This window comes from Lutjanus erythropterus, chromosome 7 (genome assembly GCF_056507025.1).
Source record: "Lutjanus erythropterus isolate fLutEry1 chromosome 7, fLutEry1.hap2, whole genome shotgun sequence".
Classification (NCBI taxonomy): Eukaryota; Metazoa; Chordata; class Actinopteri; order Lutjaniformes; family Lutjanidae; genus Lutjanus; species Lutjanus erythropterus.
This window is the reverse complement of record NC_139323.1, coordinates 17,148,560-17,163,037: the sequence shown is the minus strand read 5'-3', so window position 1 is coordinate 17,163,037 and position 14,478 is coordinate 17,148,560. Positions and strand designations below refer to the sequence as shown.

The window sequence follows — 14,478 nt, the reverse complement described above, 5'->3', positions numbered from 1 at the left end:
TGGGTCATGACTTTGCCCACCTGGGAAAAAAAAGAGTGGCCTTTTACTGTGACCAGTTCATGACACACCTGTGCAATAATCATGCTGTTTAATCAGCATCTGTAATTGCCACACCTGTCAGGTGGATGGATTATCTTGGCAAAGAAGAGGTGCTCACTAAAATGCATTTTAAGTCTGGGAGCAAAAGTAGAGAGCAGTGAACATCTTGTGTGCACAGACGTGTCTTACTTGAAGTCATGAAAATAGGAGCAAAAACAAAAGCGTTTGCATTTTGTGTTTGTCATTGAATTACTGAATTTTACTACTTGCTACATGATGTTCCATTAAAAATAATAATTCTTTAGTACAACTTTGGCAATATATGTGTACATATCTAAAATTATTTTGTTATTCAACTTTTTTTTAAACCAAATTTTAAGATAGAAGGTTTGCAGGTATACATCAGCAAATAAACTCCATCTAATAACATACCACGATGACAAGATATTGATAAAGAGGCCAACAATACATTGGAAAATAATAATAAAGGAAGAACTAAAAAAAAGTACTTTTTTCTGTTCTCTTAAAAAATTAATAACTTAATATTTTTGTAAGAGAAGGGGATGAGTGGTGCAGTCTGTTTCCGGTCCAGCAGGGGGCGCTGGTTCGCGCAGGAATGTGTGACGCAGAAACGAGGAAGAAATCTTCACACGGAAGTCAACCAGGATTTTGCATGCATGAGATTTGTTTCCCTCTGCAGACTTTCTCGGTATAATTTGCTGTTTCTTCTGGCGGTGAGTCGAAGCGTAATGGCAGTAAAAGATGGGACAGTCGCTGTGGAAGCCCCGATAAGAAAATAATGTGCAGTTATCTGCGGACGGTCGGGCCACAGTGCGGGTCAATGGACGCCAGGACCTGAAGTGTTGCTGCTGCTGTTTTGACAGCTGGGTCGAGCCTCCAGTACCTGGTCTGTCTGTCTGACAGAAGAGAGCTGCTGGGAACAGACAGGACCCGAGGTTTAAACCATAAACACAGGTTTATTTTTATTTAGTGAAGAATATCTACGCGAGTGAAGTCGCTTTTGGAGCCTCACTGAAAGGCGCAGACACTTTGTGACAGCGACTTTCTCTTCGTACCACTGTTTGTTTGCTGTGTGAGTAAAAACCTCTTTTTTGTTTATAAAAGTCCTCCTCCACTTCTCTTTGTGCTTCTCTTAACTATTTACAACCACTTGCGCCGTGTATTTATATCGTCTTTTACCCCTTTTTCTGTGTCCAGCTGCCCACCGACCAGTGGCCATGGCTTCGTCCCGGCTGAAGTACCTCTCTCTGGGCGTGCTGGTGTTCCAGACCACCTCCCTGGTGCTCACCATGCGGTACTCCCGCACCCTGCAGGCCGAGGGTCCACGGTACCTGGCCTCCTCAGCTGTGGTGGTGGCCGAGGTCATGAAGATCGTCACCTGCGTGCTGCTGGTCTTCAAGGAGCACAGTGAGTGCACCTGAACATAACACAGATAACCAGAATCATTATTGGCGCTGCCAGTTTTTCTCGTTATATTTTTTAGTTTTTTTTTTTTTAACTGATTGAATATGAGGTCTGTAAATAAGGCCTGGGTAATATATCGATATCTTGATATAGGGCTGCACGATTTGGCGATTATTTTGACTGAAATTGCGATATGCGGTACGATTAGTGGAAATGATCAGTTTTGCATTACAATTTTCATGTTCACTGATAAAAGCCATTAAAATCGTGATGATGTCGTTTTTATTGAGGTCTGTATCAAACAAACGTGTTTTCTTTAATCTGATAATGTAGCGACTTCAAAGAACAAAAGAGTCGCTGAAAGGCCGAGGCCAGGCCTTCCACTTTGTGTGACGCGCTTTAACGGAAAAAAATCACTGAGATACGGAAAATATATTTATCCTTTTATTAACGAAAAAGAATAATCAACTTATGACACCGTGCACAAACTCATAATCAAAATGATCACAGTGATCAAAGGAAATAGCGGTCAACAAAAAATACGGCGACCCTGCTCACCCTCTCTCACTCTAGCCACACACGCACAAAGGAGGTGAGCAGGTGCCTATATTAACTTAACATCCCCGCCCATATCCACTTGACCTACATATTCCGTCATCAACAGGATCACGCAAACCTAAACAATAACAAAACACCAGTATTTAAACCAGCACACCTAGAAAAATCCCTTCAAATTCATTCATGGCTCCTACAGATAAGATGAGACTTTTAGACCAGGGCATCTATGCAGCACTACACTACCTCATTATGATGCTGATTTCTCACACATTTTTGCTTTTTCAAATTATTGCGATTTGGTTCTTGTACTGCGATTTGGATATTGCACTTGGCCATATTGCGATTATATTGTGGTTAATTGTGCAGCCTGTTTTGATATAAGATTAAGTATCATCTTAGCTTTTGGATATGTTCTTTAGGCCAATTAATTAAATATTTTTGCACAGATTTGAATGTGTGGATGTTTTTTAATTCAGTTTGATAATCTATAGCTTCAACATCTCAGCTACGTTTGATACGGAGTCAGCAGTGTTTTTTTTCAGGCAATGAACACAAAAAAACTAGGCCTGGATATCGTCTCAGATTTTTTGAGTTTTCATTGAACAACAACTAATCCAAAGTCTCAAATATTCAGTGTTGTCTAAGTGTTAGGGGTCACTCAAGAACTTTGCTTAAATAAAAAAAAAAGTCTAAAATTGGCAAAATTCTGAATATATCCAAAACTGTTTGATCGTTGAATGAGTGAAAAGATTTGACAAAAACTGCTGAAGTTCAATATTCAGTATGTGCCTGACCAAAAACTGTTGGTGTGTTAGTTGATCGGGTTTGTCAGGTTGCTTCCGTACTTACTGCTTGATGCTAAAACAGGTTTACTGAATTATCTGCACAGCCTGGTGGATCCTCAGATCAGCAACCTGGATCGACATAACAAGAACCATTTCAGGATTTGTTAAACAAAATTATCAGATAAAGTTAAGCCAGTTTTATTCATATAGTGCTTAGAGATGACGCTTAAAACAGATAATTCACAGCATCAGTCTGGAGTTAAACTGGCACAGAGGTTATCTCAGGGCTCTTTTCTTACAGGACAGGTTTTTTTTTAATATTATTTACAGAGACCTAATAGTTCCCACCAAGAGCAAGCACTAACACATTGTCTAAATGGCAAACATCCTGTCAGTCTGTCCTGTAGGATCTGTCTTTTCCAGCAGCAAATAAGCAGCCAGACTTTCTGTGCAGTGTGCAGGGTTTCTTTGATATTTGTGAATATTTCAAATCTATTTGTCCATCTACACCACGCATATAATTGTGTCATAACCACAGCAGGGTGTGTGTGTGTGTGTGTGTGTAGTGGGTGCGGCTGAGCAAAGGAGAGGAAGGAAAAAGGAGCACGTCAGTGGCAGCACTCAGAGCAGACAGGTGTTGTGATCAGAACAGATTAAAGTTTTTCAGTGAAGGTGTCTAGTGACGGTAAATGTACAGTTTGTCCATGAATAAACACTGCAGAAGAAGTTTAAAAAGTTCTTGAGTCTTGTTTCTCAGCTGATAAGTTAAGTAAAGGTAGAGTCTATGAGATTAAACTGGAGCTAAGTGAGCTATGAGATATGTATTTCTTCAGTGCTTTTTTACTTGGCATAATCCTGGGGTTTATGTACGTGTTGTCGAAAAAGACAGACTTGAGTCCTAAATAAACACTTCTGGTTAGATGCAGCTGAGAAGCATGGAGCTGGTGCAGAGAGCTGCATAGATAAGAATGAGGACGTTTCTTTTGGGTGAGACGTGCAAATGAAAATCGTCTGACTCCGTTGCGGTTTCGACAGGGTGTAAAGCAACAGCGGCCAGGAAAAACAGGTTCCAAGTCATCTTTGCTTGAGTACAAAAGTACAAATGACCTTTGTACCCAGTGAAAACGACACTGCCAACAAATTTTCAAGTCTAATTTTAGAATCATCGCATCCCACCAAAGCTGACAGACTACCTATAAATTTAACTTTTTTAAATTTAACTACATTTCTTGTAGTGTAACGATTTTGTTTTCATTCCTCAGGTTATAGCATGCGTGCTCTGAACAGCGTCCTGCGTCAGGAAATTGCCCACAAACCCATAGAAACACTGAAGCTGGCGATCCCCTCGGGGATCTACACACTGCAGAACAACCTGCTGTACGTCGCCTTGTCCAACCTGGACGCAGCCACATACCAGGTACAGCAGCAGAGGGCGGGGTGGGTTTGGACGCTATGTGATCAGACAGGAGAGCGTGTGAATCTGTGTGACTCAGTGTGACTCACACAGGAGCCGATGTGTCTTTCTGAGCCATTTAGCAATTAACACATCCACGGTCATGGATTGTTAACAATTTCTTCTCACTTTGTCTCCATCAGGTGACGTACCAGCTGAAGATCCTGACCACAGCTCTGTTCTCGGTGTCGATGCTGGGCCGCAGGCTGGGCGTGTACCAGTGGCTCTCTCTGCTGATTCTGATGGCTGGAGTGGCTCTCGTGCAGGTCCAGTACAGTTGCATGTCTGCTAACTACTTGTAGAAATGAGAAGTCACATAGAAATAATCACAGAACATCTTCTCTGTGGTTCGTCTTTGTGGAACAATAACGCAGATTGTGAGCACGTAGAAACACCTGTGTGTTCTTATGAGAAGCTGCTTTTAAAAAGAGCCTTTTATTCTACTAATAATCAGAGTAAAAGTCTATATAAATGGATTGCATGAGCTGGCGCAGTTTCACCCCAGAATAGTGATGCACGTCTGTGATGGTTATCGGTTTTTATTGTTGAAAAGAGACGGGATGAGATGCAAGCTAACAAATCTCCGCTGGGGCTTAAAATAAGATTTGGCAGCTATGGATCTTCTAAAAGAGGGAGTCTTGGGAGGTTGAGTGGGTCATCTGCTGATTACAAGGTTGGCAGTTCAATCCCCACCTCTTGTCCACATGTCTTAAGTGTCCTTGGGCAAGACACTGGACCTTAGGTTTTGCTTCCCAGGCATTGCATTCCTAATTTCCAGAAGCTTGGGAAAATGGGTAGAGTTACATAAAAAGCCTATGCCAAAAACAAATCTGCAGATCACAACATGAGATTCCAGTGCTGGGGTGAGACACAGACAATCCACTGTAGCCCCAGATGGGAGAGCAGCCAAAAGACGAAGAAGGATCTTCTCACAGAAGTGACAGTGATAACAATATATGCATTTTTTTATCCACTCACGTCCAACATAAATTAAATACAACTCAAATGATTAGTAGATTAATCAGTTAGTTGATCAACGGAAAAAATAAGCTGCAGCTCTTTTGATAATGGATTTCTCATGTTAATCATTTTTCAAGCTAACTTTGTGAAAAAATGCCAAACATCCTCAAGTTTTTGCCCCTCAAATGTGAGGATATGCTGTTTTTTGGAGATTGGTGGTGAGCCAGTAATTCACTCTTGGATTGCAATTTCTGTGCATTTTCCTTAACTGATAGTTGAACACATTGGCAATCAATAATCGACTGATCATCATCAGGTGTTTTTCTCTGTTTGAGTATTATTTAAACAGTGCTGTCAGCACAATAACTATGTGATTTAAATAATTTAAACAAACAAAATAAAATAAAAAAAAAAACAATAAGGTTCTCACTGGAAATGTCCACCTGTCAAATGGGGCACAATTACTGCATCTTTTAGACCAACAAGGCAGAACAAACCAAAGTGATTTGTGGGGAATCTTCGCTTGACTTGATCACATTCAGGAGGCAAAATAGGCTCATGTAATAACTCACAGTCCAATGACTCTCTTGTAAACTTTGGACAAGCCACAAGGCCAAAGTTTGTTCATTCTCAGCATGTTCCCTCCGAGGCTTTGCCCGCACGTTGCTTTTTATGTCTGTAATTATTTGCTCAGCCCCTTCTGCCCAGAATCATACTGAAATCCATCTTATTAGTACCTTTTAAATCTAAAGAGAAAGAGCTTGTGGCCAGTTTTGTAGGTGTCACGTTGTCTAATTAAGCATTTATTCAGCTGTGTATTGGAAGTGTGCCCATTTTAGTTTTAATTAATGTGTGATCTCTAATTTCTTCTATTTGCCAGATTAAAAAAAAGAAACTCTTAATCTCAGTGGGAGTTCTTCTGTGCTTATATGAAGGTTAAACAAATAAAACACGATAATGAGGCCTGAACTGGAACACTGAACAAATATTGGCTACCAGTGGTTACGAGGGATGTGCTGATGAGTGATGAAGTGTTGACTGTTGTGATATCACCTCCTCCTCCTCCTCTTTGGCAAAACAAAGAAAATGCCTGTCAGTTGGTGTTACACTGATGTGATCTTAATATCGTCTGAGCTCTCAGACAGAAGCACAATGGAGGAGGAGGTCATGAAGATACACCTTCATAAATCTACAGGATCAGACAGGTAGGAACGTTTACGCTCAGCCTGTGTAACCAGGCGCTCTATTCATGACACCTTGTGGAGGCTCAAATAACAGACCATCACATCCGATATGATATAAACACACCGCCATAGCACCTATTCTGTTTGTAAACAGCTCCAAACCAGTAAACGAGCTAAAAAGCCAGCGTGAGTCTGCTAAGAAATAATTGGCCTGTTTTACATTAATGCAACGTCTCATTTACACCGTTCATTTTCAGAGTTTGTGCTGTTACTTCTCACTCAGCAGGGTCTGTTTTGGCGTAGGTATAGAGGTGGAAGGCAAACACTGTCTTGTTCCAAAAGTTGCAAACTTAATCTTTACCAAAGAATGACTGCGACGTGTTCTGATATTTTGTGTTTTTATTCAAAGAAATAGTGCAGGAGCTACAATGCTTTTCTCACTTTGCACAGCCAGAGATCAGCATCTTTTCTCTCCTTTTTTTTTTTTTTTTTTTTGCATTAACACCAATTTTCTTGCTTACTGCAGCACATAAACACAGGAACTCGCACTCTGCAGCTTTTTTACAACTTTGCAAAGTTGTGAAAATGCCTTTGTGTGAATTTCAGGTACCCAGCGTCATAGATTCAGAGAGAGATTTGAGTGTGATTGTTAAACATTTTGGAGAGTTCAGGCCTTGCTAAGTACAAACTGACAGAGGTTTCACTGGCATATGGATATTTACTAATGAGCTGCAATGATTAATTGAATAATCAATTATTAGTCAATTATTAAAGCAATTAATCACTTTGAGTAATTTTTTAATAAAAAATATCTGAGTCTAGCTTCTTAAATGTGAATATTTTCTGGTTTCTGACGACGTCATCATGGGCTTTGGGAAACACTTATCGACATTTTTCACCATTTTCTGACATTTCATAGAACTATTTGATTAATTAAGAAAATGATCAACAGATTGATTTATCGTGAAAACTATTATTTTTTTGGACCTATTTCTCAACTGACAAAATTGTGACAGATTGTGACAGGATTAATTAATCGATTAATCAAGAAAAAAATTGACTGATTAATCGACAATGAAAATAATCGGTAGTTGCAGCCCTAATTTATCTGTTTGATGGTTTATTTGACCTGAAACACATGATACACAAAGTTTCATGATACGAACTGTTTCTTCTGACTCTGTTTTACTCTGTGATTTTTCTCCTTTTCTCTGCTGTACTTATTATGGAAGTGCAGGCAAACAACCAGCACACGTCTTCTTTGCATCCTGTTATATCGACACACCAGTTATGTATCAGGGAGCAAATTTTTTTATTTTTTTGTCCACCAGCCAAATGGCTAGGAAATGTTCAGATTTTAGCAGCTGCTCAATAGATTGCCAATGTTTTTTGTTTTTGTTTTTTTTCTGTTAGCCACTTACATACCCGCAGCCATCTTTGCGGCACACTGGCACCTGTATAATTGTCACAATAAAGATGATCTTTACCATATTTTACCAGCAGTTGGCTGGCAGGTGCTTATTTTGAGCCGTGTTATGTAAAAGTATATGATGCTGTTTCCATTTGCAAAAATTAAAAAAGTTTGATATTTTGGTAAATATGTTTATTCACTTTTTTTTCCACCAAGAGCTAAATACGAAATTCAGTACCACTCTCATATCTGAAAAAACTGACAAATGTATGTTAAAAAAATCTAAATATTGAGATTATTAAAAAAAATCCTGGAGGAATTGTGGCATTTTTTTGTCAAGGAACTGCATCGCTTCACCTTGCAAGGTGGTATCAATTTCATCACATCACAGACACCATCGCCTGCTGTGTATGATGCCTGCAGTACATGACATAATCAAATTATACCTTGCAACTGGAGCAATAAGACAATTAGGTTTGTTTAATTTGATGATGTGTCATATTGTGTCCTGCTGTACTACAAATCAGATCTGAAGTGACTGTAGGTGTAATCAGCAATATTTTGAATCTGTCCGTTACATAGTTCCCGATGATCACCTCATGCAAGTCTACTCTGTTACATGCAAAACAACTACAACCACTCTGTCTTACCTGTGTTGTGTTTGAATCTCAGATTTTAGGTTGGTGCACAGACACGTCCCCCTTCAGTAGAGGAACGTGTAAACGCCTCTCTAGTGACAGATTTTGCACAGATACAAGTCAGTAGTCAAGGTCCGACTTTTCTATCTTTCAACCCAGATGTAGTTTGCATCTCTGCTGAGATGATTCTCTTGTGACGTAAGTCAACGTATCTCAATCTGTTGAGGAAAACTGTGGGGTGCAGTTGAGAGCTCTTTCAAAAGTTAGTGAGCTAGTAAGAGAACCTTGCATTTAGATTTATTTTCATCAAACTACTGTTTCCAAGATTAAGTATGAACTGTCAAGCTCAGAGGTTATTAAAATCCAAGTGTTTGTCTTGTGCTTGCAGTGGCCCTCTGAGTCCTCCGCGGCCCCAGAGAAGGAGGCCCTCTCTGCAGGCTCCCAGTTTGTTGGCGTGACAGCAGTTCTGGTGGCGTGCTGCTCCAGTGGGTTTGCTGGTGTCTACTTTGAGAAGATCCTGAAGGAGAGCAAACAGAGCGTCTGGGTCCGCAACATCCAGCTCGGTCAGTATTCATCAATCAGCTGTCCAGTCAGTGTCAAGCAGCCAAACAGCTGTTCTTAAAACGTAATTCAATACACCGGAAAGTAAAGTTTATGACGTTTGATCAATGCCTGGCCATCCACAGAGGGATAATGTTGTGAGGTGTTGTTGAGAACAGATTGAAACAGGCACTACCACCATATTTTTTTTGTGTGTGTGTCTGTGCGTGCGTGCGTGTGTGTGTGTGTGTGTGTGTGTGTGTGTGTGTGTTTAGGTACGTGCAGTTTCCCTTTCTTCCCTGCACAGTGAGCCAGCTGGGCTTTTTACCTCCGATATGTTTCTGTTAAGATGAATGTTCCTGTCTAGTTTATTTTTACCCCGGAGCGTGCGAGGCATGTGTTAAGTCTCCTGCGATTCCTGGTGAGAGCTTGGAGCTTTTTCACCTGCATTAACTCATGGAGCCTAGATCAGCAGTGAGAGCAGTGAAAATCCTGTGTATTTAAGTTGTTGTTGTCGTTGTTGTTAGTGGTTGTAAAAGTGACTCAAGAAAATGTGAGTAGAAGGAAAGCAACCAAGAATTTTGATAATCTAATTGTCTAAATCATTTTACAAGCAAAATTACAGACATTTCTCTTTTTCATGTGATTGTTAAGTAAATGTATTTTGGGGCTTTGGAGTGTTGATTTTACAAAACAAGCAATCTGAAGTTGTCATCTTAGGCTCTTGAGAGATGCCGTGTGCACATTTCTAGAAACCTTCCACCTTTTTCTCAAAATTCTAAACACGAAACCAAATGTTCAAACTAGAGTCGCAAAACCTCTGACTCTTCTGGCAAAATCAAACAGTCGTCTTTTATCTCTGCTCAAAATCAAGCAACGCTTTCAGATCATACACAGCCAGTGAGTATATAAGCACTACTGAGCATTCTGTACACGCTACATTTGAAAATGGAAAACATAGTGTTCTGGGCATGTTGCTGCAGAAAAACATTCTTATTATAAACACATGGTGTTGTAGGAATAAATCCTCATGGGAGCATTATCTAGTTTCAGTCCAACGCCTAGTAGTTATCATGTTTGGATGTGCATGCCTTCGTAAACTTGCAAAAAATATTTATTAAAATGTACATTTACAGCTTAATACAGACCTCTCTTGTGCTGAATTCAGTCTTGACCGGACTCTAACCCTGTCACCAAGAGCCGTGTCCGTTGCTGTAGGAGATTTTCCCTGGTGAAGGGCTTTTGGCAATAGAAGTTCCATCACTATGTGGAGAAAAACCTCTGCAGGGTTGAGGAAAGAGTTGAATCATTTACTCACATATCTGAATTCCAGTCCAGTCAGTTAGTTTAATCACATCATTAGAAACAAGTGTGAACAATTTTGAGTCGTCGTGTGTGAACGATGACAGTTTTAGAAAGTAAGAATGTGTTAAGAGTTTTACCAAAAGAGTATCTAGGCTGAGGAAACAGAAAATGATCCACTGTTTTGTTGAAGATCTCCCCCATCCGATAGTGTTTCCTGTAGCAGTGCCCTTTGTGGCTGAGTAGTTAGTAGGTTATTGTCAGGCGTAGCAGGGAAAAGGGAGAACGCATATGGATGGTGAGACAGATTTTGACCAGTTGTCTTTGCCACAATAGCACAACAGTCATACCACTTGAAAACTCTTGGGGGTTTAAAAGATGTTTGTTTGTTCAGTAGTTGCACTACATGTGGTTGCAAGATATTTTGGAAAATTCAGTATTTTGGGAAGTAAACACACGGGTTCTTGATGAGAGTTAGACTAGAAGATTGATAGCATTTTAATGTTTGTACACTAAATATGAAGCTGGAGGCAGGAGAGGGTCAATGCTAGCTTAGATTGTTTTAGTGTAAAGACCAGAAACAAGGGGAAACGGCTAGTCTGTAGGTAACCAAATCCATCATCCAGCACCTTTAAAGGTCACTAAGCAAAACATTATTGCTTGTTTAATCCTTGCAATAATTAAAGTGCAAAAACCTAAATTTGTGGATTTACAGTTATGTGCTGGACTATTTTTTTGGTCTTGGATGCAAGTTTGAAGCACATATGAATGTTAGCATGTGAACACACTTATTTTTTTGTTTAGTTGGTTGGTTCTTTGTTATTTTTCTTCAGTCTCTCTCATAAAGTCCCAAACATGAAATTTCCACTGAAGTTATGCAGGACTGCATCCTCAATTCCCTTCCGCTGGACAACTTTGCATCAACTTACATATTTTCACTGCCTTTATATGAAATCATGTGTCTAAGATTTGCTTCTTGGTACCATCTGAATCTGAATCACTTTTTTTTTTACTCAATTACAATACTTGTTAGTGTTATTTTGATCAAACTGAAGCTCCCTCGTTTCCTTCTGTGTGCGTTTCCAGGGATGTTCGGCCTGGTGTTTGGCCTCTTTGGGATGCTGGCCTATGATGGAGAGAGAGTGAAGGAGTCGGGAATGTTCCAGGGGTACAACACGATCACCTGGACTGTGGTAGCGCTGCAGGTAACGCTCGCTCCGCTGCCACTGATTCAATACGTGCTTCCCACCAAAACAGTCAAATATATTGTCTCTGGGATAACCGACTCTTTATTTCAGATTCTCTGTCGGCCCGTGCAGGTCATGCCTTTGTCCATCTGTGTCCTTGTGTTTGTTGTTTCTCCAGGCGCTGGGTGGTCTGGTCATAGCAGCGGTCATCAAGTATGCAGACAACATCCTCAAGGGCTTTGCTACATCGCTCTCCATCATCCTGTCAACTCTTATATCGTACTTCTGGCTACAGGATTTTGACCCCACTGGGTAGAGGAAACAGTCACTACTTCTCACTCTGTCTATAGTTTTTTTAAATCTTTTTTTTCTTTCTAGTAATCACAGTTTCTCGAGCTGACAGTGTTGTCTGCTGTTGTCCACAGGGTGTTCTTCCTGGGGGCCATTTTGGTCATCACAGCCACTTTCCTGTACGGCTACGAGGGCAAGCCGTCCCCCAACCCCAGCAGGGCGTAGGACACTCACGGCCGACACTACAGCAGCAGTAGGAGGTCCTGTTGAAGCGTCAAGACGAGGAGGGGAAAAGAGGACAGAGGGCTGGAGGAAAAGAAGGGGAAAGGTGTTTATTGTATATTGTGATCACAGAAAGGACAGAGCAGAGGAGTAGGATGAGAGGAGGCAAGCAGGTTGGGAACAGAGGACAGACAGGGAGAGGAAAAACAAAAAGCAAGCACAACGCTGTGATGGGTCTCACACACCAAAAGTGCCTCAGCAGAGAGGGGTAACCAGTGAGAAGAGAAAACTGTTTATAATTACCACTGTAGAGATAATCCTGGCTGCCATACCTCCACATCTGGAGAGAGATTCTCGACAGGACCGACTGATTGTGTTCATTAAGAACCCGTTTGACTGCCAGTCACTGTTACTGCCACATCAATCACACCTATAAGGACTGAAGAGGCAGCAGGGCAGGAGTTTCTGAAGCTTCTTCAATCTGTATTTTTTAGATGTAGTGTGAGCTTGTTCACTTCAAGCTGCAGTATTTAAGGCTCTTTCTTGTCCCACTTTGAACTCTGAAAGCACATTTTAGGTCATTTTTTTTCCTGAAATGATCCCTCCCAGCTGCTCTGTGCTCTTAAGGCTGTGTGCAATACTGCGATACAGTCAAATGGTCATTGTTAGCTTGAGGTCATGGTTGGGGTTCAAGCTTGCTACAGAGGTGGTATTTGTACACAGCTTAAAGGGAAAGTTCAGATTATTTGAAGTGAGGCCATGTGAGGTGCTTATTCATAGTAAGTGTATTACCCATAGTAGACGGCGGTCGGTACACCCACAGTTTGGAGCCCCAGAACCAGTGTGGAAGTATTTAACAGCTGTGGGCCGGGTCAGTGGTAAAAAGTATTTTAGCTTAAAAAAAGGTCCACCTAATATATAATGTAATATAAACCGCTGTTATATAAACCAAATATCGCTCTCTTCACTCCAACTCCACAGACGAAATAAGTCACTTTACCTTGCAGAACAAAGGAGTTGCATTTCATTTTAAACACCAAATTCACACAATAACATAAACAAACTAACGGATCAAGGCAGTAGTAGACCAGCAACTCCTGTGTTCTGCAAGGTAAAATTACTTATTTCACCCAAGGAGTCTGGTTGTTTATCGGAGAGAGCGATAAATGTATATGTATATGTATATGTAACAGTGGTTCCTCAACAAAAAAGGCTGTCTGACAGCAAAGTAAAGCGATGAAAATATTCTAAATATAGCAACAACACTTAAAGTGATATTGATTTTTCTTTTAGGTGGCTAAAATACATTTTGTCTGCTGATCCTGTCCACATCAGTACATTGCTAAGCAACCATGATGGTACTCTTCCCCGCTCCTTCTATCTGGAGGCTTGCCGAACACCGTCTACTGTAGGTAATACACACACTGTGTACACGTGCCTCGTACCCAGCCTGCTGCAAATAATCAGAACTATCCCTTTAAGAGGTTCGTCTGCCTGGGAGGCACGACTCGGGGCACAAAACCCAGCAAGCCACTGCACCAAGAGCCTGTAGACTAAGGTAGTTGAAATGACCATAACTCATTGTTTCATTAATTACAGCTCTCATGTTGGGTTTTGTTCGGCTATTTTTGGAAACAGTTTTTGTTGCCAGGCAACATATAGTCACCGGGATGTCTTTGATAGCATATACACCGTGTCTCAGTGACAGAACTGTTTTTCTGTATGACTCTGGTCTGCCTGTGTCTGGTGGATTTTAATGTTTGACAGTAATCTGGGTCTATGAATAAAATGCTACAGGAATAAACTAATCCAACACTTCAGAAATAAATGCTGTCCTAGGCTGTAACAGGGGGAGTGAAAAAGACAGGTTGATTATGTGCTGAAGATTATTTTGTACAACTTGAAATTATGTTAACCACGGGTGTAAATAATAGCACCATTTAAATTGTGATCTATAAATCTAAATGAATTGTCTGTTTAACTTATTCATTCATTAATTAGGCGTTTACATGCCTTTTCAAAGCCACTGATTACAAACATCCAGCTCCTTATGTCCTGTGCTTGTGTAGCAATATATTCTGCTGAACTTGTGGCAAAGTAATCAAAAGTTACTGAATGGTGCCCAGCGAAGTCTGAACTGACTGAATTGTTGATGCTCATTACATCTGTAAGGTGGCATTTACACAGAAGGTAACCTTGGATTGTACAGTTTGACTGGTGTTTTTCTTTTTTTTTTTTCTTGGGATAACGCGGGTATAATGAATAACTTTATTATTTTAATTACCAATATGTGAATCTTTTATAAAAGAAAAATGTTTCCTTTAACTTTTCTGAATGTGTTATTGTGTTTACTTCATAGTGTATCTCCTCCCAGATCTAGAGCTGCAACAATTAATCGGTTACTTAGCAACTATTAAATTAACTGCCAACTATAAATCCCACTTCCAGAAAAGTTTTGAAAAAAAAACAAAACAATGATTTGC

At 40.4% G+C, this 14,478-nt stretch overlaps 1 protein-coding gene across 1 annotated transcript; it reads left to right on the top strand.

Annotated features, from left to right (window-relative positions):
- Positions 1 to 664: 664 nt before the first annotated feature.
- On the top strand, positions 665 to 13,849 carry slc35a3a (solute carrier family 35 member A3a). The gene is made up of 8 exons (XM_084722967.1): positions 665 to 1,132; positions 1,258 to 1,467; positions 4,070 to 4,224; positions 4,404 to 4,526; positions 8,842 to 9,016; positions 11,382 to 11,500; positions 11,661 to 11,794; positions 11,908 to 13,849. The coding sequence occupies exons 2-8, from the start codon at positions 1,278 to 1,280 to the stop codon at positions 11,996 to 11,998; spliced, it is 987 nt and encodes a 328-aa protein (XP_084579093.1). The 5' UTR covers positions 665 to 1,132; positions 1,258 to 1,277; the 3' UTR covers positions 11,999 to 13,849.
- Positions 13,850 to 14,478: the final 629 nt, after the last annotated feature.